Below are 27,847 nucleotides of genomic sequence, written 5' to 3'. Positions count from 1 at the left end.
ATTTGGGAAACATCGGGGAAAGGTCTCAGCTCCTGTTAGGAAAGCACGGCCTTACAGCTCTCCTTGGAATAAACATGGCTTTTCCACACAGGAACGGGCGTGTGTGCCGGCCGTGAGAAAGCGGCTTGCACCGGGGCTGGTGCACTACAGCGTTAGACTTCAATTCCATGCCCGGCCTCGTAAGACCCGCACGTTTAAATGAATTTAACTCACTGAATTTATTAGATCTCAGCTACTGAAAACCAGGTGTTTTAGTAAGTATATTAGCAGGCAGGCGGTGTCAGCAGTGTCCTGGCGAGCAGAACGGCCCGCCGAGGCCGGTCCCGCTCCTCGCAGCGCAGCTCCGCGGCTCGGGCGGGCCCGGGCGGCGGCGGCGGAGCCCACAGGCGGCTGACGACAGCGGAAGCCGGGCGGCGGGGCGGGCCGGCAGCGGGGCAGAAGCGGTGCCGCTCCGCCCGCCGCGGCGCCCCGGGCTGCCTTGCCCATCCCATCCCAGGACATCCCAGCTGTGCCCAGCCCAGGACCTCCCAGCGTTGTGCTCTCCTGCATGCGGGAGCGGCGTTGGCCCGCTCCGCCAGCATGTCCGCCCGCTGCTGCGCCGGCCAGGTGGGCTCGGGGAGCGCGGCAGGTGTGGGGCGGGCGGCGTTCCCGGGCATTCCCGCGGCCGCGGCGGGGAGCGCGGTCCCGCGGAGCCGGGTCCCGGCGGGACAGGGCGGTGGACGCTCCCCGCGGGGCCGGGGTGGGCAGGGGCCGTCCCTGCGCTTTGAGCGACCGCGGCTCGGCGGGCTCCGGGTCGGGCTGCGCGCCGGGCTCCCCGGGCCGCCGGCGCGGTAGCGAAAAGGAGCCCTGCAGCGAGCCGGGGTGTCTGTGCAGGCTCTCCGAGTGCCCACGGTGGTGTTTCGGCCAGTTTCTGCGTGGGCTCCGCTCGTGTTTCGAGAGGGAGCTGTCCCGAGGCGCGGACGGGCGGGAGCCGGGAGCGGGCAGCGGCATGCGGGTGGAGGCGCTGACGGGGAGAGAGGCCTTCCCAAAGCCCTGCGCCGCAAGGAGCCATTCCCAAAGGGTACAGATCCTTTGAGCTGCTGCGGGAGGTGGTTGGGTGATAGCCGCTGGCTGCAGGTGGTGCGGAGTTCTTAAATCACGTGGTATAACAATTGGAATGCACTTAACTAATCTCATAGCCCCTGGATGCCTATCAGTGCTCAGATCCTTCCACAAACTTCTTTAAATTCGGCTTGTGGAAGGTTTCAGCATATTCAGGTGCTGGCAGAGGAAGTGAGACATGAGAGCAAGTGGTGATGGAGGGCGGTGCAGGACCTACACTGTTCAGTATCCATGGGGTGGGAATTCAGAACTCCTCATCTTACCATGGTACACCTGTTTTCCTATTTAAATCAATTCCACAGATGAAGGATCATGACTTGGAGGAGATAGGCAGTAGTGAGGCCCTTTCCAGATCTCCTTCTTGGTTGCACTGAAGGGAAGGACTCCGTTCCTAATAGTTGTCTAACATCTCTGGTATGATGTTAGACATCTTCCCCAGGCACTTTATTTTGTGGTTAATTTTCATAAATCTCTGTTTCTGCAATAGAAACCCATTACTACTTCTGTCTGCAGCAGACTAGCCAGGGAGCTTATTTCTATTGTTTTACATATTTAAGTACCTTGTGGTCCTAATTCTATTGATATTTCTTTTCCTTTGCTCACTCTGCCCACTCTAAGGCTCTGATTATTCTCTTGCTTTTTTATGAGCCACCTGGGAAAAATGTTGTGTCTTTCCTGTAGTTTGAAACCCTGGGGTGGATTTGGTCTTTTGTCTGTGGTTCTTTCAGTCTTCAGTGGGACAGGAGGATTGCTGAGCATGCATCCACTTGCTTACCCTCTGGGAGCTGCTCTGAGCTCTCCACACAGTCCTGTGGACCTGCAGGACAGCAGCAACCACATTTGCTAATGCTCTTCTTAATGCAGGGGCCTCCCTGACTGCTGCTTCATAACCATTCTGGCAGGGTGTGAAGCAAGTTGTGGAGCAGCTCAACAAAGTGAAGTTAGTAGGTGCTGCTACTAGAGTGACTCGTGGCTTTTTGCATTTTCATTGTGCCTTTTTTTGGTGTAGCTCCTGGAGAAGTAATTTAAATTACCAAGAGGATGAAACTGTTGTGATGCTCAGAGAATGGCATGGCTTTAGCATGACCAACCTTTGAGACAATCTTAAAGTCTCCATCCCTACCCTGTGTAGTAATCCCTGATACTAATGTGTTTCACTGTCAGGTAATCCCTGATAGTAATGTGTTTCATTGACACTGAAATGTCACTTTGGAGTCTGTAAATAAACTGAAGTCCTCAGTGTTGTTGAAGACGAAGTGAAAGCCCTAAAGTGGATGTAATCATAGTGCCAGAAATCTCTGGGGACATTTATTCTGCTGGCTCAAGCACTACTTTTGATGTAAGAATTATCTATGCTAAATAGGACGTATTGCTGGAGTTACATCAGCAAACACAGCGTGGACAACCTTTTTACAGGCTATGATAATAAACAGAATAAACCATGTTTCATTAGCATGCTGTGTCACATTTTTAAAATGAAAAATAGTCTTTGCCTTTTTTACTTGATTTATTCCAGCCTTGATGAGGGCATGTTTGTATAACATGATTAATACACAAGAAAAACAAATGGGATAGAAGTTCTTCATTCTGTCTCATCCAAGCATCCTCAGGCATTTTGTGGGTACTGTTAATCAAGCTGGAAAATCAAGGAGGAATTTGGCCTCTCCTTCAATGTTTCCCTGAAGATGAAGTTAACCCTGTATCCAGAAAGAGAGATTAAGTGCTTGAGGAAAGATGAAATTTTACAAGAGTTATACTAAGCAACTCTCATGTTAGGTCCCTCATTTTTTCCTAAAATGCAGTAGTTTAATGTGCTTGATGTCCTGTAGTGTGAGGAGTTTTTTGTGGAGAGTATTTTTGCCTTGTTGATATCTTATGCATGCCTCTGTCTGTGGATGTGCTTTCCTAGAGCTGAATGAGAACTTTGGTATTGTCTTTCTATTTAAGTACAGTTGTCATTTGTGTGTAATTGCCATTTGTCTGTAGCTGATATGAAAATTTTATTGTGAGTTAACATGACAATTAATTTTCACTCAAAAAAATTTCCCTGGTGCGAAGTGGATGATGAGTGATTGGTACTTTATTGAGTCAGACCATGCTAAATGTCTAGTTGATGATGCCTGTCAGAATGAATGCATCTAGGTTTGCAGCCCAGATTCCTGTTGTTACAGGATGTAGCGGCAAGATGCCAGACTGTGCCAGACTGCAGACTGTACTTCAGTTATGCTGATTTTGCATTTGTGAAATTATTTAAAATTATATTAATGGACATTACTGTGTGACTTGCATCCTTGCCAGGTAAACTCTGGAAACTTACTTTGAAGGAATTTGGCCATTTATAAACTTTAATTTCTGCAGTTGTTTTTTACTGGGCAGTGTACAATCTTGCTTTGAAGATAATTGTGATATTTAGATTTCTGAGCTGTAATAAGCTTGCTATATGTTTCTTCTTTTGCTTGTGTCTCATTGATAGACTTATTTTTAGAATGCAGTGAGAATACAGTTTGGCTTGGGCCTTCACAATGCTTTTGATTACATAAAAACTGCTTAAATTGACAGGAAACTGGATTTTCTCTTTGGCTTTTCTTCACTAATGATTCTCAAGAGGATAAAGTTGAGATCATGGTTAAAGAAGGCAGCTGTTGCGGAAAGTCTTTATTACAATGAATATGTTTTTTCCAGAGTTAAATAAATGTAATTTAGATCGTTAACAATCATTTTGGGTGGATGGTATCTTGTAGCTGGGTTGTTCAAGTAGATGAATTTTCCAGTTAGAATTGATAGCTGTTCAAGCTGATGGAGCTCTTTTTGTAGGTCTGTTAAGTCTTGAGAGACATCCTTAATGGTGTTCTGCACTTAGAAATCATATCAGGTAGTAAATAAAAGAAGTGCCACAAGTTAGAATATCAAGTTTTCATTTTCTACCCAGAATTCTAATTCTGATGGGGTTAAAAAAAAAAAAAAAAGAAAAGGGATAAAAACAGTACTGCTATATTTTTAAGGTTGACATTGGCCCATCTTTTGGCTTCTGTGACTCATAGCTTCTGGGGAGAGGAGGGAGATGCCTATGCATTCTGGGACTGCCTGCCTCTCTGGTGCTGCCTGTTTGCATCTGCAGGTCGAGAAGGGGGCTTGCAGTCCTGTCCCCCATGGTCTCCTCTTTTCATTAGATGGTGAAAAGGGTGGTTCTGTCACCCTCATCCAGATTTGTGTCCTCTGAGGTCACAGGAGCATTGCAGACGTATGTGTAGTGTGATGTACCACAGTGCTGAGGGATGGTGCGGTGGTGATCCTGGCTTCACTCCACATGGTGCTCCCAAAAATGCTATCTCTTGTTCTGCAAATGGTCTTCCTAGGTGCCAGGGGTGTGTTTGACCTGAACATTTAGCTGCAGGTGTTTCCACACCTCTGCCACTGCTGTTATTAATTGTGATAGAAGGTGAAACTAGCTGTCTGAGGTCAGATGTAGGGTATTACAGTGTACTCCAGTATGTTAGGAAAAAAAGCCTGGTGAAGGACTGTTTTCCCTGTTTGCAGAAACATGGAGTTGTTGCTTTAAATAAATGGTTTCCTGAATAATTGAATTAGCAAAGCCTGATTTCCTGCAGCTTTGTCCATTGAGGTTGGTCTCTCAGGCTGATTCCCTTTCTAATAAATATGAAGTTGCATTGCAGCCTTTTCCTTGGTTAGGGTTGAGAGATCATTTTTTCCTCTACTAAAACTTTTGCCTCTTTTCCAGGAAACTTTAAAAACTTATCTTGGAGGTTTCATCTGCCTTCCGTAGCAGGATAAAATTTACTGCTGGATTCAAAACTGATCAAAATGGGAAGGAAAAGTGACGTAAAGATGGGGAGATCCCGTTAGTGTTGTATCATTTGACATTGCATTTCTAGGTTGGAATCCTTTCCCTGTCGCTGCATAAGAGGGAGAAGACAGTTTGTCTCATTTTTGGCTGATTTCCAATTGCTTCCTATTTTCTTAGACTTCTTCTCTTGCATCCAATGAGTTGGTTGTATTGTGAGGCTAAAGAAATGCTTTAAATACCTATAGCTCTAGAGCTGTGGGGTGAAGGCAGTATAAGAGCAGGGCCTTCACTTTTAAGGGCAAGGGGGTGTTTTTCTGCCGAAGGATCTAAACACTACGGCTAGTTTTATTTTAGTTTTTGCAAGTGTGGTTGTTCCAGGATGTGCCTTTCTTGTTACTGGAGCTTTCATTGCCATGGAAGCGCTCGCAGTTGTAGGTACAAGACCTGCTTAATTCAGGGATGAAAGGCTGAGCTGTGACTGCGGTGGAAGCTGTAGGTCTCGTTGGAGCTGGTGTCTGCTCTCATCCCAGACACATGCTGAGGCTGCATGGTGTTCTCAGGTTAGCCATGGGAAGATGCTTGGACCTGAGGTTGCTTCCTGTGTCCTTTTCAAGGACCTCAGTCAGTGGTGCTTCCATTTCTTTCTCCACCATTAGGGTGCAGGCCCTAATAGGTCTTAGCATGTTGAATGCCCGCCCTCCAAGATGTTTAGTCTGCAGCTGACCATTCTGTCGATGGGATTTGACCTGCTGCCTTGTTAAGTTATCCATGAAATAAGCTCCGGCATCAGCATGTTACAGCATGAGGGAGTGAGGCACTGCGCCGCCCAGGGCTGGGGGGACTGCAGGGTGTGCCTGTGATGGAATGTGGGGGAGGTGGCTCTGTACACCTGCCATCTCATCATCATTTTAATTAGCGGTAGCTACGCAAGAACTAGTGTTTGCAGTTTAGTAATTGGATATTCCAGCAATTAAAGATGGTGTGTGCTCAAGTACTTAAGCATATAAAAGTTAACAGTCTAAGCATATAAAATTTTGCTCTTCTTTCTGCCCAGTAGCACTGATCTAAAATATATTAACCTGAGTTTTAACAGGAACTGTTATTCATGTTTTCTGGAAAGACCTGTCTCAAGGGTTTTTCTCTTGGCTTATTGCCGTCACTGGCAAAACAGTGGTTCAGGAATACTTCCTATATCAGGAAGATGTAGGCATTATATTTAAAAATGCTCATCAAGAAGCAATGTCAGGATGTGAGCAGGCTCCACTTTGAACCTGCCGCTCAGGAATAGTGTGTGAATGTTGTGACATTGATGTAAACTGAAACACCTTTAACAATGCTTTGAACAAGTAGGATATTTTTTTAATATGAAGGGATGAGCAAGAGTTGTGGCTTTGCACCAGTTTATTGGCTTTTGTCTCTTTGTACAAAGTATTAATGTCTTTTTTTTCTTTTTTTACTCCTCACCCTAAAGTCCTCTTGGACTCAGTACTGAAACCATCTTTTAAGGACTCAGCATGTTTGTGAAACAGCTCAAGGCTGTCTGTTTATTCAAAAGCAAAGCAGCTGTTCCAGCTATGTGCTTTTAAATCAATGCATATGAAAATTTCATTTTAACTGCTTCTTCACTCCAGTGGTACATGGACTTGGGCAGTTACTGCCCTGCATTTTGTTCACTGTACCTGGTGATGTACCATGTTATACCATGTGCTGTTCTACCTCCAGAGTCCAGGTCTTGAGCATCAGAGCCAACCTGGGGAAAATCTGCTCTCTGTATGAAGTGATGGCCCCAGTTGTGAGACTTTGGCACTGCTCCCTTCTCTTTCATCTTTCAGTTGCTCGGTTACTGTCTCCTCTGCTGTGAAAGTCTGAGAAGTGTCTGCAGCATGAGCTTAAACTACCTGCAGATGAGAAAACTGTGAAATTATAGGAAAGGACAGATGAACCTGTCACCCAGCAGAGGTTGCTCTCAGTGAAGAATGTCCAGGGATCAATGCAAAGGAAATTTAGGATCAGGTCTGACTGGAGAGGATATTTAAAATTGCTCTCAGAAGCAATGGGCAGATGAAAGGACTGGTGAAGCAGAGACTACTATTGAAGTAGATGTAACCTGTATGGCAAAAATACAACTTTTTAAGTGCAGCCATGTAGCTGGTTGGCCGCCTTGTGTGTTGAGTGCTGCAAGGCTGAGTCCACCTCTTTGTGGCTGTATGCTGGAGAGAGGAGTCAGGTGACTTGATGGACTCTTTGCCATCGGACTACCATGGTTTTCTAGGAGGGACTGGGTAAAATTGAAATATTTGGGGAGAAAAAAGACCCTGCAAAACTTAGGTGCTGGGAGGAGAAGTCTTAAAGTCTTCAAATGAGACTGAGGATAAATGTTTTGGTTTCCTTGTCTGATGAGCAAGGAGAAAGACTAGGAAATTAAAAGGTTGTCTAAGCTAGTAAAGAAAGCCTCACCAGGAACCAGTGCCTGGGAAACTGTAGCAGACAAATTAGAAGGTAGGGTTTTTTTTACTTTTCAGTGTCAGATTTAAGTAACCACAGGGATGGACAGTTTTTCTCATACTGCTGTCAAATCCAGATGGTCTGTGCTAATGGAAAATAGCTCAGTAGAGGAGATGGGTGATACAATACCCTGTGAGGCTCAGATCAGACTAAACAATTGACTTGATTTTTCCAAAATCAGCAGGAGAAGAGCAGTTGAACAGACTTGAATTTGGACATTTTGCAGTGATGTTCTTTTCTAATGCTGAGCTGAGTCACCACTCAGAAACGTTTGTGCAGAGCGACAGAAGCAAATCGCCCTCAGCCCAGTGTGGCTTTCTTGCCTGGGTTTAGAGCTGCTTGGTGCTGCGTGGCAGTTCTGCCCCGTCCGTGGTGGCTGAGGGCAGGAAAGCCTCACCAGAAAGCACGTCTCAGGCAGCGTCGGGGCTGGCGTGGCTTTTCTCTGAAATCTGTTTCAATTTTGCAGAGTTTGCAGTGTGAGATGCGCTCCTCAAAATAGGTCATCAGTTGATTAACTGGTATGTTGGTTCACAAAGCCTCTTGGCTTAAGTCACATGGTGAGTCTGAGTATTAAATAACAAGCAGTGGAAAGCCAGTTAAGTCAGACAAAAGACAAAATAAAGCCTCCTTTTTGGTGAGTTTAGTTACTTCAGAGGGACAAACAGCTGCATTATCATGTGACCCATTGAAGAAGCTTTTGGAAAATGCATATGCATAACAGCAGTGGGTTTTCAGTAATAGTCTGAGACCAGCTCCTAACACTCAGGACACCTGGCATCAGACCTCTTGTTTTCATGAACCAGTGCACTAATGAAATATTTGCGTCTAGATGCTCTTTCCTGAAACCAAAAGGTGGATGTGTGGTCACTTCGGGATCTTTTTCATGCAGGGCTGGCTCCTTTGCCTGTCCAGCCTGCTTGGATGCTGCCTGCAGCTGTGGGAGTAGATGTTTGGGTGTTTTTGATAGACACTGCTGTTAACAGCTCGGTGACTGCATTATCTGCAAATCTTATGGCCCAGATAATGCTGGTAGTCAGGTAACCAAGCAATGCATGAAAAACTAAGCTGCTGTAGGCCCCTGTGAAAAGAAGCTTCAGCAAGGCACATTCCTGTGCTCCATGGACGGGCTGGAAGGCACACATTCTCCCCTGTCTCCCCTGTTGCTCTCACCAGGCTGTCAGTTAGGAAGGAAACATAAAAAGCTGCTAAGACTTCATTTCATTAAAGAATTTAGGTTTTTTTCCCATTGTGGTCTTATCCCCTTTGATTTTTACCATTTCTGCTGAAGTCTCCCAAAAGGAAATTCTTTGTTGTGATAAGCTGGATACTTGCCTATGGCTAGTATAATTTTAAAATACCATAGGCTATTTTGGGCAGTGATCCTGAAACTCTTCGTCCTAAAAACTACACAAAGTATTTTCTAAAGCCTTCGAAATATTTTTGGAAATGTATGTGGAAAATACATTCTTAAAATCTCACTGTCTCTATAAAAGCAGCAGGCAAGATAGGTTCTCTTCCTTTCAGTCTTGTATGTAAACAGTTACATGTGCTTAACATTACTCTTGTACCCCATTCTACTGATTTATCAGATCGCATCACAGCTTGCAAAAATCAAGACTTGAGTGTGTGGCAGATGTTAAGTGAGTGTTGGCAGAGTACTTATTGTAGGGAAGCAGGAGCGGGCTCGCAAGGTGGTAAGCCTGCTTTTACCCTGTTTTATTGACCTGCCTAACTCTTGTTAACCATAGGTGCTCCCCAGGCTGTTGTAAGATGGGGCTGTTCAATGTGTCTGTGCCTGCCGGTACTTGGAAAGTGGTTTGCACGAGCTAGGGCTCTTACGTGTCTGCTTACTTCTGCTCTTTACTGGATGAATGTCAAAATTACTGTTCCTTGCATTGGCAGGCACCTACAGCACTCAAATTGAATGAGGTGGTAGGAAAGCACCCCTGGAAACATCTGCTCAGAGAGGGGAGAAGGTGTGTAGGACAGCTGCAAAGCATTCACCTCTGCTTTCCCCTCCTCCTGTGCACTGTGCCCTCACATGAAGTGGTAGAACAGTTGCTGCTGTTGTGTAATAAATCAGCAGCTCAGAAGGGTTGATATGTGACTTTTCACAACTTGCCACTAGGTTGCTTGGTTTGGTCACCCGCAGCAGAAGAAAGAACTGTCAGGGCTCGTGAGTGCTGGAGCAGGGGTAGGAGTGGGCAAGCGGCTGGCACATGAGTCTCAGTTGGAAGGGACCCACAAGGATCATTGAGTCCAGCTCTTACATGAATGGGCTATGTGGGGGTCATACCCACAACTCTGGTGTCATTGGGACAAAGGCTGGGTTGAGCCTGGGGCTGTTAAGCCAGCCTGGCTACCAGAAGAAATGGCTGTAAAACTGTAGTTTGAATATATTTTAACAGAAATATTTCCCACACAGCTTTCCACAGCTGCTGTTGTGAAACCAGTCAAGCCAGCCATCATCCAGGCAGTTCAAATCTGGTATCAAGTATGTTAGGCTTTCAGATTCTGGGGTCTCAGGCAAGTTGGCACTGTACTCTGTGAGTTCTGAATGAGTAGCACGGAGCAAAGCAGGCAGCTAGTCTACGCTGTGGCGTCCTGGTGGGTTAGTGTGAGCGAGCTGGCTGATGGTGTTTATGGAAAGCATAAATATTTGCCCACTGTTTGTAATTATTGTCAGACTGTGGTGTTCACCCTGGTGAGGAGATGTAAAGCTAGAGAGAGATGGGCCGGGCTGGCTGTGCTTGCTGCCTAACTTGTGGGAGCATTTGGATTGAGAGGGACTTGAAACCAGAACCTGCTTCAGGACGACAAACTCCTGGTGGAGCAGCCTGGCCTTCAGGTGCTGCTGTTCTGGGCTCTTGGAGAGCCTGGGCTTGGGGTCCTCGTGAGACTCTGAGGGAGCTCTGTGTATACAGACCTGTGCATACAAGGCCTGCCTGCTGGTAGTGTTCACAGACCTTCGTTGTTGGGTTCTCTCTGTCCTAAAAACTGCACAGCATCTTCCTCCTGCAGAGCCCCATTCTTTGGAGGAGCTTTTATTTATAAGTGTAATCTGCAAAAGATTTTTGACATTACTTTCTTTTTTTTCCCAGTCTGTTTTTTACAATGTGACAAAAATTTGTTGCTGGCTTGCAGTGAGTTTTGAGCCCTTGTGCAGACCCTTGCTGCAGTCAAAAAGCAAAGGAGAGGTGACATGGGCCATACCTGCAGTAAAGGATGTGGCATCAGTGTGTCTGTGCAGCTTAGCTCCACGTTGACCAAAACTTAACAGAGAACTCTTTGTATATGTGGGCTTTGAAGTCTTGTCACTGAAAGATAATATCTTTGAAACCTCTTGGGTCAGTAGGTTGTGGTCAGCATCTTAGTGTTTGGGACAGAGACTGTTCTTATTTATTTTTGGATAACACCTATTTCATTGTGGCCTACTCTGGAATGTTAGAGGTGCAGTTTAAAAAAGAAAAAAATTTAAAACCCTCACAAAAAAAACCCAGACCACCAAATTTGAGGCTGTGGCTGAATAGTCTAACCAACTTTCTGTGGTGTCCATGGCTTTTCAGAGTGCTTGAAGAGGTGCATGTGGAACAAGATGGAAATAGTGGTATTTTTCACAAATATTTCCTAGTTTTAGGGTACGTGCTCAGTATTAGAAACTATCATTAAGGTCTAAGTAATGTGGAAAAGTACATAAATGACTTACATATTCTGTTTAAGCATTTGTTGCTTTAAGTAGCAGCTGCAGTGACCCAGGAGTAGAATAGCAGACGTTGCTGGATGTAGATGAGGTTTTACTGGCAGAGCTCTCTAGCACCTGGTGTAGGAAAATGTTTTTCTCCTTACAAATGCCAAAGCTGCATACCTTTTTTACTTCCATACTGTAGTTGTTATGCTAAGGCAAGCAGTTCAAGTTCCTTGTGGATACTTTGGATTGGGCTGATACCAAATCCTTTCATGTTAAAAGGACCTATTTAAAAAAAAAAAAAAAACTATTACTTTTTTGTTGTTGCTGTTAAAATTCTGAAGTGTGTAAATTACACATTTCTGGTATGCATTTGTTTTGAAATGTTACCGCATTTGTTTGCTGAGTAGTAACTTGCTGTAGCTTCCTTATATCCTGGACCTGTGTTGATGCTCTAAAAGGCAATGTAATTTCACTACCTATAAAAACAGAATTGCCATTCAGCCACTAGAGCCTTCTATTTTGAAAGTATTACTTGCATGATGTGCTACTGCACATAGTATTTTTAATTTCCAGCTTAGGTGCCAGCATGAACCCATTCTGTTTATTCCCCATATCTGGAGCTCTGTGTTTTGGGCAGGATTTCTGTTCTGCAGTAGCAGCAGTTTTAGCAGCTGCATGCTTTGAGGCCCTGTCTCCTCTGGCATGAGATCCAGTGGTGAAGTGAGAGAAGAGCAGCATGGGGGCTGGGTTGGACTGTGCCCATTTTATGTCTTCTGCTGCTGAGAAAGGGAAGGGCCTGTCTGCCACCCCGTTCCTGGGGGCTGGAGGCAGGAAGTATGACCTTGAATGTTGCAGAGATAGTCATAGCAAGGAAGTGATAAACTGGAGTCTTTTCAAGAGACTTCTTCTGAATGATTTGAGGCTCTTTGAACAACCAATCTGGTTGTGATATTCTGTGGAGTTAGATATAGTTGTGTGACAACATACATGAAGCCCCCTCCCCTTCATCAGACAAGTCCTTGATGCTGGAAGAGAAAGTGTCCTGGGAGGAAAACAGTGCATGATGCTTGGGTGCCTGAAGACACATACAACCAATGAAGTTTGCCTGGACTACTCAAATGTGGCGCTTGTGAATTTTCAGTCTTTTGGCAAGCATCCACCTTGTACACCTGCTTGCAGAAAGCAGAAGGTTCTCTGAATGTTCCCGTGGCCCCTCCAAAAGCAAGGAAACACCAGTAAGAAGCAGCCTTGGTGTGCTGGAGTGCTGTGCTCTGGCAGCTCACCATACCTAGCCTCAGGGAGCGCCTGGAAAATGGGAGTGTAGCAGGGTGAGGTTACTCTGGGTTGGCAGCAGTGAGACCTGGGAGGGCGGCTCCCTGCTCCTGGCTGCCTGCTGATGTCCAAAAATCTCTCCTGTGGTCATGGTTGGTGGGTTAAGTACACACAGGAGCCATATGGAGCTGCTGCCAATTGCAAGGAAGGGCCTTGCCATGGACAGTGCTGCCTTATGTATATAAGTAAGGCTTGCCTTTGTGTTTTATATATGGCTTTTCTAAAAGTAGAAGGCAGGGAAGGTGAATCCAGGTTCTTTGAAAGTCAGTGATACTCTTGACAGCAAGAAAATAATGAACCTCAATCTAGATGCCTTTCAGATTTATTCTGTACCTTTATCCTTGTTGAATAAAATATTTACATGGGTTTTGCTATGTTTTGTGGATTTTATCTTGGTGGACCCTCAATTGCTGGTACAAAACTGAAATACACAGGGAAATCTGTCTCTCATCCATAGCAAATCTAGAAAAGCTAGACACTGATGTACTTCAGACTAGTGAGTTTTCATAATCAAGACAGACTGCTTCCACTTAAATGCTGCTCAGCTGAGAGAAGAGGACTTGAGAAATTCTGGAGTTTTGCAGGAAGTCTCTCAGCTGTCTAACTTTTGCAATAGAAACCTTAAGATGGAGGGTTTGAGTGGACTTTTGACTTGTGTTTTTTGCCTTACTTTTCAGCTGGCCTGCTGCTGCGGTACTGCTGCTTGTTCCTTGTGCTGCAAATGCTGCCCCAAGATAAAGCAGTCAACCAGCACCCGCTTCATGTACGCGCTTTACTTCATCCTGGTGACCATCATCTGCTGTGTCATGATGTCCACAACAGTAGCTAACGAAATGAAAACTCACGTAAGTAGCAGGGATGGGGTCACTGCTGCCCCTGGATGAAAACGGGACTCCTTCCACAGCTCTTTGTGTACAGGGGTGCTCCCTCAGAAGAGGCGGTCAATTTCCTCCACCCATCCACTTCAGAACACAGATGGGATGATTTTCCATGCCCAATCTCTTGATTTTTCCATGCTCACATCTTCCTGTCACCCACTGAGCGTGTTTCACAACAGGAAGAGCCAAGGCCTAGCATCCTTCCTCTCAAGTGCAGAAATCTGCTGCAGTGAACCCACCCCAGGTTTGCTGTGCAGGCACTGTCACAGGAAGGAAAAGTATTGGGGAACTTGTTTTAGTAGAACAAATCAGTTCAGTCTAATCTTGATTTTTGTCTCTGGCAGCTTGTTTAGCAGCAGAAGCAGCAAATTAGAAAATAATTCTTCAAGTGTTGCAATTTTAATTTTGCCTTCCTGGTGTGACAGACTACTGCAAAGCACAATGCTGCAGAGCCTCTACAAGGGGTTTTCTTCAGTGTGTGTTGAGTCATTGTGTTCACATGGCCTCTAACCACAGCAAATACTGTTCATCTCTAATTGTCTTTTTAATTAGAGAGCTTCAAAAGCATGAAAGGAGCTGTGGCTGAAGCTAGACTTTAAAACTCAAGTTTCTTTCAGAGTCTTAATAAAACTTTCCTAAGCTCAATGCTCACCAGCCTGCTTGTGCTCACACACTGGTCCTGTTGTACCACATATTGGGTTTGGCTTCATAAGCCACCCAAGTAGCACAAATCCTCTCTCTCACAAACTACAATAATAAAACTGCTTTTAACTAGAGAGAACAAGGACTGCATTGCTTAATTCTTAAAAATTAAGATGCATCAAATGCATCATTGGGCCTGCTCTGGGGGTTGTGTGTGTGCTTGTCCTGGAGGCTCAGAAGGCTTCCATCAGTGTGAGCATCTTGTTGTTTGGTGCCCCTTTCCCAAGGGAGTGAGGTTGCACAGCGAGGCCTCCTTCCTCACTGAACCAGTTGCTGAACAAGCTGATGCCCTGGTTACGTTCTGCACTTGACTTTTGGTTGTCCCTGAAACAGCCAGAGCATCCCAGATGAAGGAGCTGGTGGCAGCACCCCCTTCCTGCAACACAGATGAACCTGTGAGTTTACAGCAGGCTGACTGGGGGCTTCTGTGCTCTGCTGCCTGTGACCCTTCTGTCTTCCAATTGTACCTTCTTTGTATGTTCTGTCCTAATTTTCTTTCATTTAATAGCACTTTGCATGAGTTATCCTAGTGCCCCATTTTACCCCAGGCCACCAGAAGTTGATGACCACCCTGTAGGAGCACCCAGGACAGACGTGATGCTTGCCTGTAAGCTGTGACTTAAAAACTGCTCAACATGTGTGTGCTGAAATTGCTTGCCAGGAATTGCTTTGGCTTACTAGATGCTTAGCTTGGCAATAAAGTGAATAACCCAAGGAACTTAAGTGTGTGGGAGACAAATTATGTGCTTATATCCAAATTTCATAAAGTTCTTTTCCATCAGTAGTGTGGTTTTTATGCAGCTTGTATCCCTAACAAAAAATAGTCTTTATCCAACAGAGAAGTGATTCAAGAAGCCTTCAACAACATGCTTTTCAGTATTGCCAAATTTCTTTTCCAGTTCATAGTCCTGAAAGCTCAGTGTGGGAAGAAATGACACAAAGAGTAGCTGTTAGCTTGAAGTGGAAGGATAATCACTGTCTTAGTTTAGAGTATTTGATGTCTTTGAATGGGAAATGGACCATCTGAAAGTAGGCTTTCTTTATCTGCTTTCTAATTTAATAATTATGTTCAGGGCTGTTAAGAGTTCAAAGGCCCCTGATGCTAATTCAGCACAGTTTTGATAGAGCGCACCTTGGAAATACTTATTCAGACTAACCAGTCTCAGCTTCTCAGTGATGAGCTGTGTTTTGGAAGTGCTATGCACTTACTGATTCCTTTGCTTTTGGCCGGGTCATGGAACACTCCCAGCTCCCGAAGCCAGACTGTAAGCAAATGCTTTGCATGATACTTTTGGGACCTCACCCTCTCTTTTTTTCCTTTTTATTTTTCTTTTTTTCTTTGTTTTTCCTTTTTTTTTTTTTTTTTTTTTTTTTTTTTTTTTTTTTTTTAGAGAAAACAGATTTTGATTAATTTTAATTAGATTTTTTTTTAAATTGTATTTAGGTAAAGAATGTCAAATCTCAAATTGTAGTGCAGTCCTTTTTGGAGCTGTAATCTTGGCAAGGAACTGTGTGTCTCCTTTACTAGTTCGAATACTCATGCTGATCTTACATGGAAGGAATCTCTCGTTTGTCAGTGAGAGGTGTTTTTTTCTCTTTGGTTGTTTTGCTGTACGTTCCCAAGTATACAGTAGTAGACCTCTGGGGAAAGAAGCAAGAGGCAGTGGAGGAACAGGGAAGAAGTTGGTGGTTATTTGCAGAAAAATTTCGGATAGTAAAATGTAAAATAGATTTTGCAATAGCAATTTTGCATATCAAGGCAAAAGACTGGGTATTCACCAATTAAGACATGTGAGCCCAGTGACAGGGACAGAAATACAGAAAAGACCAATATGGAATTACACTGCATATTGTGCTTCTATACCTTGATCCATATATTATTTCTTTTTTCCTGTTATGCTGTTTTTTAAAAAAACAGATACAGCTTTACTCACATGTGTTCTGTTGAAGCAAAAAATTGCATTTTACAGGCTTGGAAATGATAATTTAGAGAAGAAAAGGGAAAGAATTGTTTTGGTCTCTCAAAAAAATGTTTAGATTTTTTAAAATTTAAATTTTTAATGTTAAAGCTCTTTCAAAACTAATGGTTTCAGTCTAAAAATATCCATGTCCTACTTAATTAATGAAAAGAAAAATAAGAAATACATTTTCAGGAAAATGAACACCAGTAACCCTCAGTTTAGTTGTGTGAAAGCATTTCAGTACAAGGTGGTCACATGTTCCAGCAAAACATACTTTCAGTCTTATTTCCCCTGCTAGGTTTATGCCTTGGCCCTTAGCTGCATTATTGCATGTTAAACACCAAATATGCTACCAAAAATAAGGGTTCTGAGTGCAGATGCCCTTTGCATATTTCTGATAAAAATTTAGCCGTAGATTCATGATGATGTGTTCTGATCTGATTGTTTCTTGGTTTTTTATTTAATTTCTCAGCTGCTCAGGACAGGTGATTTTACGTGGGGATTTTTGCCCTTGCTTTCCCACCTACATAGATTTTCACTCATGCATCCTTAACGAAGTTTGCCTGCCATATTCTCCCTCCTTGGAAGAGGACATCCAGGTGGAAGCAGGGTCCTCCAGGGCTGTTTCTGCACATTTCTCCCTTGCTGTTCCCCTGGGATGTGCTTTGCCACACTCCTGCACTCGCACATTCAGGTGCTGACAGACCCCATCTGGGGCTGGCCAGGCACCACGGTGGTTCTGTGTGCTTGCAGCTTGCACTGAGAGGAGAGCAAGTTCAGGACATCGTGTTTCTGTAGATGCTGCTCAGATGTTGATCACCTCTGAGGGCTGCAGTGCGTGCTGGAAGATGGCCAGCTTTGCTGTGATAACATCATTGCTTGCACAGCAGCTGAGGCGTTCGTGTTATTGGAGCGGATACTGAGTTTCTGCAACAAGAATGCTTTGTCCTCTGCTCCGAGGCCAAAGAGTTTAACTACTGCTGCTTTTAAAGGTACAAAAGTAGCTATTTCACTGTATCTTGGCAAATAACAAATATGTGACTTAATGGCTATCGAAAATACCCAGCATGGTAAAGCACATAGGGTGTGCAGCCTTCTCAGCAGCTGAACATGTTTCAGAGCTATAGATTGAAAAGAAACTTTAGTCTTTTTTGTCTATCAATGAAGTCACATAAGCCTTGATACATTGTTCCCAGCAATAGACCATCCTTTCACAAAAACATACTGTTTTTATTGCACTGGTCCTGTTGCTCCCAGCACTGTGCTTGTGTGTTCCACCTGTTAAGGTCTCCAGGAGTTTGGTTTTATTCTTGTTTTGTTCCTTCAGGACCATGGGTCTCCTAAAAGACCATTCAGTCTCATGGGACTGTTTCTGTGGCCATCACTTTTTACTGCTTAGTGTGGTGAATACTATATGGTGGCTAAACTCTTTGTTGCTTATGTAGGGCAAACTGAGCTATTGTTCTTGTGAATCCATCCATTTTCTCTCAGCCAGACCTGTAATGAAGTTAATACTTACAGGAGGAAAGAATGTATAGGTTCAAAAATCCCATCAAGATTTCTGTAGAAACCTATGCAATTAAAGAAGGTGCCTATTTATGGCTACCCATAGATCTGTTTCTGATTAGCTAGTCAGTTAATCAGGTTCTGTGATATTTTTGTTTTGTTGTGTTTTGTTCTGCAAGTCTTGTAAGTAAAGTGAACAGATCTTGTAAAAATCTGTCTCCTTGGTGAGTACTATCATGGATGTCAAACAAATAAGTAATTTTCCCAGAAATATTTTTAGTTCAATATTATGCTGTTTTCTAACCTTTCCTGGTTGATGGTTATTATAAGCAAAGAACAGGAAAGCATTAATTGATAGCCCAGTTGCTTTCCCTGGCATTGTTGTGACCCCTTGGCTTGCCCTGGCATCACTGTAGCTTTGAGAGCTCTCATAATTATTCCATTCAATCCATTTGCTCATTTTGAATGCTGGCATGTTTTCCCAGTCAGACATTTCATTGCTTTCCAAGACCTGGGAAAAGTGTTGCTGATGCTCCAGACAATTTCTCAGGAGCTTTCCAAAAACTCTTGGATGCAGGTTAGCCACAGCTACTTTAATGTCCAGCTTCTTTATGCAGAGGCTGCTAATCTCTGAGTTACTGCTGAAGGAGCAGCTTGGAGTGGCCCAGCTTGAGTCCCTTCTTGTAACACCACAGAGCTGTGCTGTTGGTGATGAAACAGCAGATGAAACAGCAGTTTTCATCTCCTCGTCTGGTTCTAGCCCACCAAAAAATCAGCTCCAAATTGTAGTTAGGTCTGCTATCCTCAGCTCAGCCACACAAGTGCTGGAGTGAGCTCGTCTTTTTGAGAAACTGCTAGGAGGGTTGTTGAGCCCCTGACTGGTTTGGAGTCCTGGAACATGGATTGGAGTTGCATACCCTGCTGAGAGAGGTAGGCTTTCAGAGCCTGGTGCTGGAAGCTGGCAGTTTACTTGTTTATCACTTGTTTCCTGAATCTCAAGGACTTTCTACCCAGCTGGGAATGCTGTCTGATGGCTAGCCTGCAGACCCTGTTATTCTTTCATTGCCATGGCTTTGTGTACTGACCTGCTTGCTGAATAAAGGGGTTTCCTTTGCCATAGCTGTTGATTTGTGCATGCTGTGTCCTGCTGCACATTGGCTTCTCTATCCTCCAGTCACCTGCATGGATAGCAGCAGTCAGCTCCAGAGAGTTTAATAATGCTGTTCAACTGGTCTTACCAGCCTTAGCTGAAGGCTGTAAGCACACAGAGAGGCCCTTTTTTTCTTTGAAATGGATAGTGGTTTTCTAATTAAATTCCTGTGTTTCTGTGCAGCTGAATGGTTCTCTGGCTGTGAGGAGCCCATGTCTACACAGAGGTGCCTCACAGCAGCGGGTCCTGGCCACAAGACCTGTTTTTCTGAGCACCCAGCATCATATTCATGTGGTGAAACTGAAGCCAGAATGTGCAGCTGTTTGTTTTCCCCTTTGCGGGGAAAGGCCTCAAAAGCAAATATTTAATGAGTCAAGAGAGGCAGGAATATTCCATCTTTCTGTTAATTTAAAACAAAATCAGGTCATCTGGCACAGCTCCCTGTCAGAAGCAGTGATAGAGAGGAGGGTGGCTGCTGCCCCTGTGACACTTGGGTGTGTTTCAGTCTGCCTTTGCAGCCAGGGCAGCACAAGCCCCTGGTGTGTCTCACGTAAGCTGAATTACTGAAGCAATCAGAGTCTCTTGCTGTACAGCATGGGAAGAAGGGAGAAGGTCCCTAGGGTGAGGGAATAAGCAGTAATGGCGTGAACCAGGAGAGCTGAAGGAAAGTGGACTTGTACCCCAAGGGATCTGTAAAGAATTGAGAGAAGGTTCTGGAAGAGTTCAGTCCCTTATGTTTCGGATTTTATTATATCCCCTGAACCCTGAAATCCAGGCTGAAGGGATGTCAAAGGTATTAAATGAAGCCAGTGAAAAGTCAGTGGTGCCCAGACATAGACATGCTTATGTGTGCTTTGTGTCCTTTCTAACAGTTTATATATAATGTGTTCTGCTTTTCAGATTCCCTTCTACAAGCAGATGTGCAAGGGTATTCAGGCGGGTGAGATGTGTGAGAAGCTGGTGGGATACTCTGCAGTGTACAAAGTCTGTTTTGGAATGGCCTGTTTCTTCTTTTTATTCTTCTTGTTCACCATCAAAATTAACAACAGCAAAAGTTGCCGAGCATACATTCATAATGGGTGAGTTTTTTATTTGATTGCCTAATTTTAACATCTAACATTTTAACATCTCCACTCTAATTTTAACATCTCTTCACAAAATTGTGCCGCAAACTTTCTACTTAGATGTAGTACTAGGCAGAAAAAAACCCCACAACTCAAAAATCTTCACTTTGCTCTTTTTTTTAGAAATAATGTGGTCAAGTGAAAACTAAGTAAAGTGGTAATCAGTCATCAAAGGATGTGGTTTTTTTCCTCGTTACTCTTTAAATAAAGATTTCTTGAGGTACTAAAGCTGAAAATCTCTAATTCCTATTAAACCAGATGTTTTTTTTCTCTCATACAGATTCTGGCTTATCAAACTTATAGTTCTGGCAGCAATGTGCTCAGGAGCCTTCTTCATTCCTGATCAGGACACTTTCCTCAATGGTATGTCCTCTTATTTTTGTTATGCTGGTTCATTCTCTACTATCTTGTGACTGGTTAGAAATCTGAGAAGTCTGATCAACATGAATATTGCCTTGTTTCTTCAAGTAAAGCCTTTACAAGCCAGATGCAAAACCAGTGTTTGGGGGGAACACTGTATGTGCAAACTACATGGTCTTCATGTGAATGTGCAGGGAGCAGCATGTTTTTTTTCTGACCAAGAGCAGGCCAAAGTGGTAGGTAACGATACCACTGCCGCAATTCTTCAGGAATTCTTGCCAGTTCTTTAAGAAATATGGAACTATAATGGTGCAGAAGGAGTTGTTCACTCAAGAACACAGAGCTGCTTATTAGTTTGGCTTGTGCAGGGTAGCTCTGGCATAGTGCAGCAGTGAGGCTGCACAGTGGAGAGATGCCAGTGCTCCAGGAGGCACAGTAACCTGCTGGGCACTGCAAACTTGCAGTGCCCCAAAAGAATTTGAGATGTTGTTAGTTTTCAGGTTGGGGGTGTACATGCAGTAAAGTAAAATTAGAGTTCTTGGGCCCTGGTACATGTGCTCTGCTGAGGATGCCATATCAGAAGCATTTCCAGTTTTGGAAGGAATGCTGGCAGGGCACAGGCATGCTGGTGCTAGCCCAGTACTGAAGTGCCAGGTGGGAGGGGAGTTTATCACAGAAATCTTGTGGGCTAGGAGCAAAAATCCTGGTGATACCAAGATGAGTTTGTTCTCCTACATTTACAGTAAGTACATCTTGCAGGTCCTTGTAAGCACTTGAGCTGCTGGGTCTGAACAGGTGATGGGGAATGGGATGGGATCAGTAGAGCAAAGGAGCAGGTGTGTATGCTGCCTGCTTCCACAAAGACTTGCTTGGTTCCCTTGTTCTCAATGCCCATCTGCTCTAGCCAGGATGTTTAAAAGGGCAGGAGGGAGGAGTAGCATAAGGAAGAGAATCGAGTGGGCAGGCAAACTATGAGCACAGTACTCTGGGAAACTAAAGTAAAAACCACTACAAGTAAACCACTGACAGTTATAATTCAGCTTCTTGCTTTTGCTGTCTGTTTGTTTGGCCCTGGCTCAGTTTGAGGCTCTCTTCCATGTCCTCTCTGAAGCTGTGGCCTGGCTGTATGTGTTTGTCCTTAGGACCCATTCTGTTTGGATTAGATATAGATGCAGTGCAATGCCTTGTACCCATGAGCAGGTGAGACTGCCTGTCATCTTTGCAAGTGACCCTTGTCATGGTGAAACATCTTCAGGAACTGATGTGTTTGCAGAAGAGGAGAAACAGAATTTTTCTGTGCTGATTCTCAACTGCAGTCTAATGTAGTCTGGAGATACAGCATTACAAGCTTTCTTTCCCAAACTAGCTCGTGACTTTTCACTCCAAAGCTGTATTCTGTGACTCCTGCTAAACTGACCTCTAGTCTGCCCCTGAATTTGAAATTTACAGATGGTTTGGGTATGATATGTTTGTGGGATTTTCTCCCCTCCTTTCAAGAAACTTACACTGTCTTTTGATTGCTTGGTTTTGTTTAGGTTTTTTTTAGAGGGAGAGGGTCATTCTCCCAACTGCTTTTTTTTTTCTTGAAAAATAAAATCTCTTGCCATGTTTCCCAAGCAGTTTGTTAATCATGGAGGAGGAAGATTATGTGCAAGCAGTAGGTTTCTGTGGATTGTAGTGCTAAATCCACCCTGGCTATGCTGATCTTAATTTTGATTGATCCATAAATGTTTGCAGTATACTGTGGCAGAGGGAGATCAGGAGAGTCTATTTAATTATTCACTCCATTGGTGATCTGACCTTTCCTACTCTCCCTTTCCCAAATACACATGCCACTTTGTGCCCTGCCGGTTTTTATGTACTTTTTTACAGAATAACTTCATCTTGTTTTTTGTTTTGTATGTTTGAAGAAGCCTGTCAAGTGCATGCAATATGTTTAGCAAACCAGACAATGACATTTTTGCTTGCTTTTAAATAATGAGCTTATGATAGAGTAAGAAAAAAATCTCTACATCAACTGTTAATGGAAATGAGCCCTGACTGTTCCATCCTTCCACTTAACTTACACAGGCTTTTTTTCAAAAGGAAAGCACAATCTAAGGATATGGCTGAATATTGCTAATGCACTTCCTTGGTCTTTTCTTCATTGAAATCAGTTCCACACCTGGAGTAATTTGTAGGCTGTGTACTGCAGAGCAGCACAAGCTGTATATACAGCTAAAAATTAAAATAGGTATTCTGATGTTGCACGTAAGAAATCTGTTGTCTAAAACATCCAAGCAGCTGCCCAAATGCAGTATATATAGGTCAACAGTTAAGTACCCAAATAACCTGTCCTAAAACCAGTCAGTGAATACTAAGTGTTCCTTGGGAGTGGCTCGGAACAGCATTTGTGAATAGATAAACCCCACCTTTGTTTTTCTGTGGTACTGGAATCTGGAGGAGAAGAAATTGCCAGTTTTAGTAATGATTGGGTTCCAGTACCTTCAATTTCAGGGTTTAGATTCCTGTGGAAAGCCTTCACACCACCTCCTTTCTGTCAGTCACAAATAAAGGTTTCAGTATTTTCTGTCTTAACGTAGTAACTCATAGGCTCCACAAAATTTTCTAGGTTAGGGAAACCCAGTAGCTGTCCTGACATGATTATATTGAAAATGTAGCGGGTTGCAAGCTGAATTCATAAGGGAGCTAATCTTGAGTTAACTGAGCTGGCCTTTCATCTGAAATCTCCTGCTACATTTGTTGAGCTTGAGATATTCAACCACATTAACAGCTTCACTGCATAGACAATAAATCCATTTTCTCTGAAGGGAAGGGCGTTTGACCTATTTTCTGCCTCTCTGCCTTGCAGCCTGGCGCTATGTAGGAGCAACAGGAGGGTTCCTTTTCATTGCCATTCAGCTCATCCTGCTGGTTGAGTTCGCACACAAGTGGAATAAAAATTGGTATGTGTTGGGAAAGCAGTTATTTCCTTAAAATTCTGATGGACTCCTGACCAATATTTTTCTCGTAACAAAGAATGTAGATGTGTCTTGGATGTAATTTTTGAAAGCAGACACTTGAATCAGACCTGTTCATATTTCATTTATCTACCTTCTCCTTGCCCAACAGAAATGTTTCCTTATTGCTCACTTCTGCTCTGCTGGTTTATTCTTACCTGAACTGCTTGGCTTCTGTTAAGTAGTAGTGTGTCTGGATGCAAAAATTTCTTACTTTAAAGTTATTATATATTTTATATGAAAATACATCTGCTAAGTGGAGTGGTGCAAGAGAATAAAACTTGAGTTGCAAAAATGTAATAGTGAAACCATGTGCAAAGTTGTGAACTGAGAAATCCTGCTTTGTCTATGTCAGCTTAATGCACGTCAATTTTCTTTCTCAAATGAAGACTGCTAATTTGTGTTCAACTTCTTTCTTGTCATATAAATAGGCAAGATTCCATTATCAACCTGGATATACAATATTTGGGCATTGACTTCATTTTTGGTTCAAGTATATTTTCTATTACTGTCCTAGCCCTTTGCCTTGCATCAAATTAAAATATTTAAGTTTTCTTCTCATATGTATTCTCCTGCCTCCACCTCCACCCTTTCTGTCTCACATTTCCTCCTCTACAAACTCTTGCAGCTCTTTCTTGTTCTTATTAAAATACCTGCTAAGAAAGAGTTTTAGCAATCCTTCAGCTTTGATAAATTCCTGTTTCAGGGAGGAAGAGGTGAGAACTCCTTATACCACAGATATTTTTAGTGCTAATTACTGTAGCTGGTGTTTTGTGGATGAAAGAATTCCTGCACCAGCCTTTAACTTTAGCTCTCTTTACATTAGATAGTCTTTTAAAATAAATCCTGTTTCTACAAAACCACAGGAAAAAAACCCCTACATCTACAAAACAGCCCATTCTTTCAAAACAGCTGTTTTAGTTGCTCCTTTTAAACCCTGGTGGGCTTTGCAAGAGATGTTTAGAAGGTGAAGAAAGGAAAACAAGATGAACCATTCTTTAGCTGAGGAAGTCCGTTGATTAGACTCAGACGGAGAGGAGGCTTTTTGAGTGAAAGAGTAGTAAAACTTTCAAGGTAGTACAAGGAGCAGAGGAGAGGCTATGCCATGAGCGATAAACCTCTGGTTTCATTGTGTGGAGAGCACCACTCGCTAGCCCAGCCTGGGGTACTTGGAGCTGGTGCTGAGGAAATGCCTGATATATTGAGCTGAGACATGCTGATGGGCTGATCCCAGAGAACTCCTGGGAGTTCTGGGAGTCAGCACTGGGCTATAATTATTATAATTACTGGGCTAAAATTATAATCAGAAGGAGGTGATTGTGATAGTACAGAAGATAAATACGGATGCTAAGGAATGTTTCCCTCTATTTCATGGGTAGAAACCATGCAAGAATCTGTGCTGGTGTAGTGACGCAGGCGTGCTTTGGGAAAGGAAACACTGTCTTTTGTCTTTGAGGATATGAACTCTTCAGCTGTTAGAATTTTATGTTCTGGGCAAGGGAAGACAAAGATAGGATGCTTGTCTCTCTCTCCGCAGGACTGCAGGGGCAAACCACAAGCAGGTGTGGAACGGCCTGCTTGCCCTGGTGACTCTCATGCTGTACTCCATTGCCGTGGCAGCCCTGGTGCTCATGGCTCTGTTCTACACGCGCCCGGAGGGCTGCCTGCACAACAAGGTGCTGATCGGGGTGAACGGCGGCCTGTGCCTCCTGGTGTCCCTGGTGGCCATTTCGCCCTGCGTCCAGAACCGTGAGTCCCCGGGCCTGCTCTCCTCCTGGGCTTTAGTGCTGCCCCACTTGTGTGCCATCAGCCATGTCTGGGCACAAAGTCTACTGGTAGCTCAGAGCTGGTGCTGCTCTTGACTCTTTATCTGCCTTGTGCTAGGTTGCTCCTTGTCAGCTTGACTGCTGAAACTGCAGAGGTGTGAGACGTTCTGGGTGTGCCATCAGGCACACAGTGTAGAGAACACCCACCTGCTGATGGCTGCCACTGTGTTGTGAAACTTACCTAGGTCTGGCTGTGGTAGCTCTCATACTCACTACTCTTTTACTATTTACGTTTGAATTCTTGGGATTTATTGTTTGTAAAGTTTGGGCCTGGTGGAGTTACCAGCAGTATTTTATACTTTGTGTGCTGTTAGTATTTTGCACACATTGGGCTGAAAATAGTAGTGTGACTCCAACAGAGATTTTACAGGCAAATAAAATTATTGTGGCAGCATTTGAAAAGCAGCTCTGTTTTGCAAAAGCACAGAGGTGGTTCTTTACTTACACAGGAATCACTAATGCTTTCCTAAAATAGCCCATAGAACTAAGGGATAGACTTTTTTCTCTTTATTGGACAGTGGAACTGTATCTTAACTGCCTCAAACACTTACTAACTGCTTAAAGTGAAAAAAAAGTACTCGTGTGCTGTTCTTTAAAAGATATAAATTTATTTTTCAGTTTGCAAAAGTGACTACAAAAATAACTAATTTTCCTCACTCTTGTAAAGGCCAGCCCCATTCTGGCTTGCTGCAGTCAGGAGTCATCAGCTGCTATGTCATGTACCTCACTTTCTCAGCACTATCCAGCAAACCACCAGAAACAAGTAAGTTATCTAATGCTTCATATATGTGAAAAATGCCAGTCACTTGTTTTTAAAATTTTAAAAGTTTAATAGTAATAAAATTGTTATAAAAATAGTAATAAAATTAGAGTAATAAAAATTTGGACAATTAGGATTACGACAATATGAGACAATAAGAACAAAGAGTTATGAATGGTCTGGGTATCTTTTTCTGGGCAGAATAAGCCCGAAAAAGGACACAAGTTAACAGAGGATTAACCCTTGAAAACAATAACCTGTTGCATATTCATACACCTCATACATGATGCATAAATTCCATTCAAACACAGGATTCTGTCTGGTCAGTGTCAACTTCTTCCTCTTAATCCTGACTCTTCAGGGCTGAATGAGGCGGGAAGATGTTAGTTTCCTTCTGATAAGAGAGCAATAAATTATTTTTCTCTGAAAGATTTAGGTGTCATGTGGCTGCTATCTCAGTGGGAGTACCTCATTCCTCTCTTTCAAAAAAGTATCTTACATAGCAAAGTTTCTATTTTAACATTATGTTATAGCCTAAGAAAATTAATACAGCATACCTCTTAATATAACACATATAATATTTGTTTTAATGATTGCAAAATGCCGATCATAAAATATGCATTTTTCACAATGTAAATGCTTTTAAACATGTTGTGTACTAAAAGCAAGAATTTAGCAAACCTGGACTAACAGACTCAGGGATATAGAAGTTCTGGGTTTGGTCTTCACAGAAAAAATTGCAAATGGTACCAATAAATCTGTGCAGCCAAGAGACTGTGCAATTGGCACTCTCCCTGGGTGTTAAATGCTTTGGTCTAGGGGCACTTCACTTACCTTGGATGAGTTGCATCTGTTGCACCATTTCCTGTGAACAAATTTCACAAAGTCTTGTAGTCGATTCCTCCTGTGACAAGTACACGTTGTCTTAATACTGAGTATGACAAAACACATGATGTCTTAGGTCACATGATAGGAGAGGGTTGGAACAAATGGCTCTTGGATTCCTCTAGAAGGAGCTGGAGGATCAGCTCCATCCAAAAGTTTACAAGGTCCAGTTAGCATGTGCTGGCCAACAAAGTGGATACTAATATGGCACTTTTTCCTCCTAGAATTAGTCTGCTGGGTAGGCCTGGACTCCTAATGAAGCAAAAACTTGAACACCACTTGTATTTCGTTTTGAGAGGAAATATTAAAAGAAAGGACTTGGAGTTGTGTGTCAGAGTTATGTTGCAGCTGAGATGGTGCTGTTCTTCAGCAGAGCTCTTGAACTCCACTTGTCTTTCAGCCACTAGCATTGCAGTTTGGGAATATGGAACTCACTAGAGTTTTAAGTTCTTGACACAGCAAAACCAGAGCAAGACTTTACACCTCAATTCAAACTTTCCTTTACCCAAATAAATGTCAGATTCCTATGTTTTCACTGGAAGCATTTTTTTCGCTTAGAGAAGATTTTTCTGGTTTGAGTTAGTACACTCTTTCATTATTATTGCCCAACTTTTAAGTGTTCAATAGCTGAAACAACAATAGCTAGAGGAAAATAAGTCCTATGGCAGGAAGGAAAAGTTTATACAGAGATCTCTCAAGAAGAAAGGGGAGAGGTGGGAGGAAAAGTCTCATATTTGTGTAGGTACAGATATACACACGGGAGTATTCTAGAGTTAGGAAGTAAACCAGACAATATTTAGGTGTAAGATTTACTTATGGAACTTTAGCCATGTTTTGAATTAATATAAAGTAGAATTTAGAAGGCATCTGAGTTACTCAAAAGCCTGTCCACAGTGTAAAAAGAAGGTCAAGAAGGTAATATGGGGAATTAAATCATATGCCTTCATGCTTCATGCTTGTCACAGACAAGCATGTGTTGCTTCATGCTTGTCACAGACAAAGTCTTCAGCAGTTAAGTGAATATTCTAATTCTTCTTGTATATATTTCAAGCGTGGTTATTGCATTTGTTAGAGTATGCATCAAGCACACTCTCAGACCTCCTTGTCTTTCCATGCCTGAGAATTTTCACAGTTGTCATCTGCTCTCAGAGATGCTCCTTCTTTGCCTGTCTGTGTGGTAAGGACTCCACATTTGGTTGTCAACTTTCGCAGTGGCATGTGCTAGAGAATGTGTGAGGGGCTGGTACTTACTGTGGGGTCCCAGC

The 27,847-nt window shown here is 43.3% G+C and overlaps 1 protein-coding gene across 1 annotated transcript in view; it reads left to right on the top strand.

Annotated features, from left to right (window-relative positions):
* Positions 1 to 1,289: 1,289 nt before the first annotated feature.
* The window catches only part of SERINC5 (serine incorporator 5), a 39,640-nt gene continuing 13,082 nt past the window's right edge, over positions 1,290 to 27,847 (top strand). Inside the window, exons 1-7 of the mRNA XM_058823532.1 lie at positions 1,290 to 1,368; positions 13,109 to 13,276; positions 19,529 to 19,707; positions 20,033 to 20,115; positions 22,964 to 23,057; positions 24,649 to 24,860; positions 25,605 to 25,700. Coding sequence (XP_058679515.1) covers positions 1,333 to 1,368; positions 13,109 to 13,276; positions 19,529 to 19,707; positions 20,033 to 20,115; positions 22,964 to 23,057; positions 24,649 to 24,860; positions 25,605 to 25,700 — 868 coding nt within the window. The 5' untranslated portion in view covers positions 1,290 to 1,332. The remainder of the gene's footprint in view (positions 1,369 to 13,108; positions 13,277 to 19,528; positions 19,708 to 20,032; positions 20,116 to 22,963; positions 23,058 to 24,648; positions 24,861 to 25,604; positions 25,701 to 27,847) is intronic.

The sequence above is a fragment of the Ammospiza caudacuta genome, chromosome Z, assembly GCF_027887145.1.
Source record: "Ammospiza caudacuta isolate bAmmCau1 chromosome Z, bAmmCau1.pri, whole genome shotgun sequence".
Lineage (NCBI taxonomy): Eukaryota > Metazoa > Chordata > Aves > Passeriformes > Passerellidae > Ammospiza > Ammospiza caudacuta.
The sequence above is the reverse complement of the archived record's forward strand: the minus strand, read 5'-3'. Positions and strand labels throughout refer to the sequence as shown.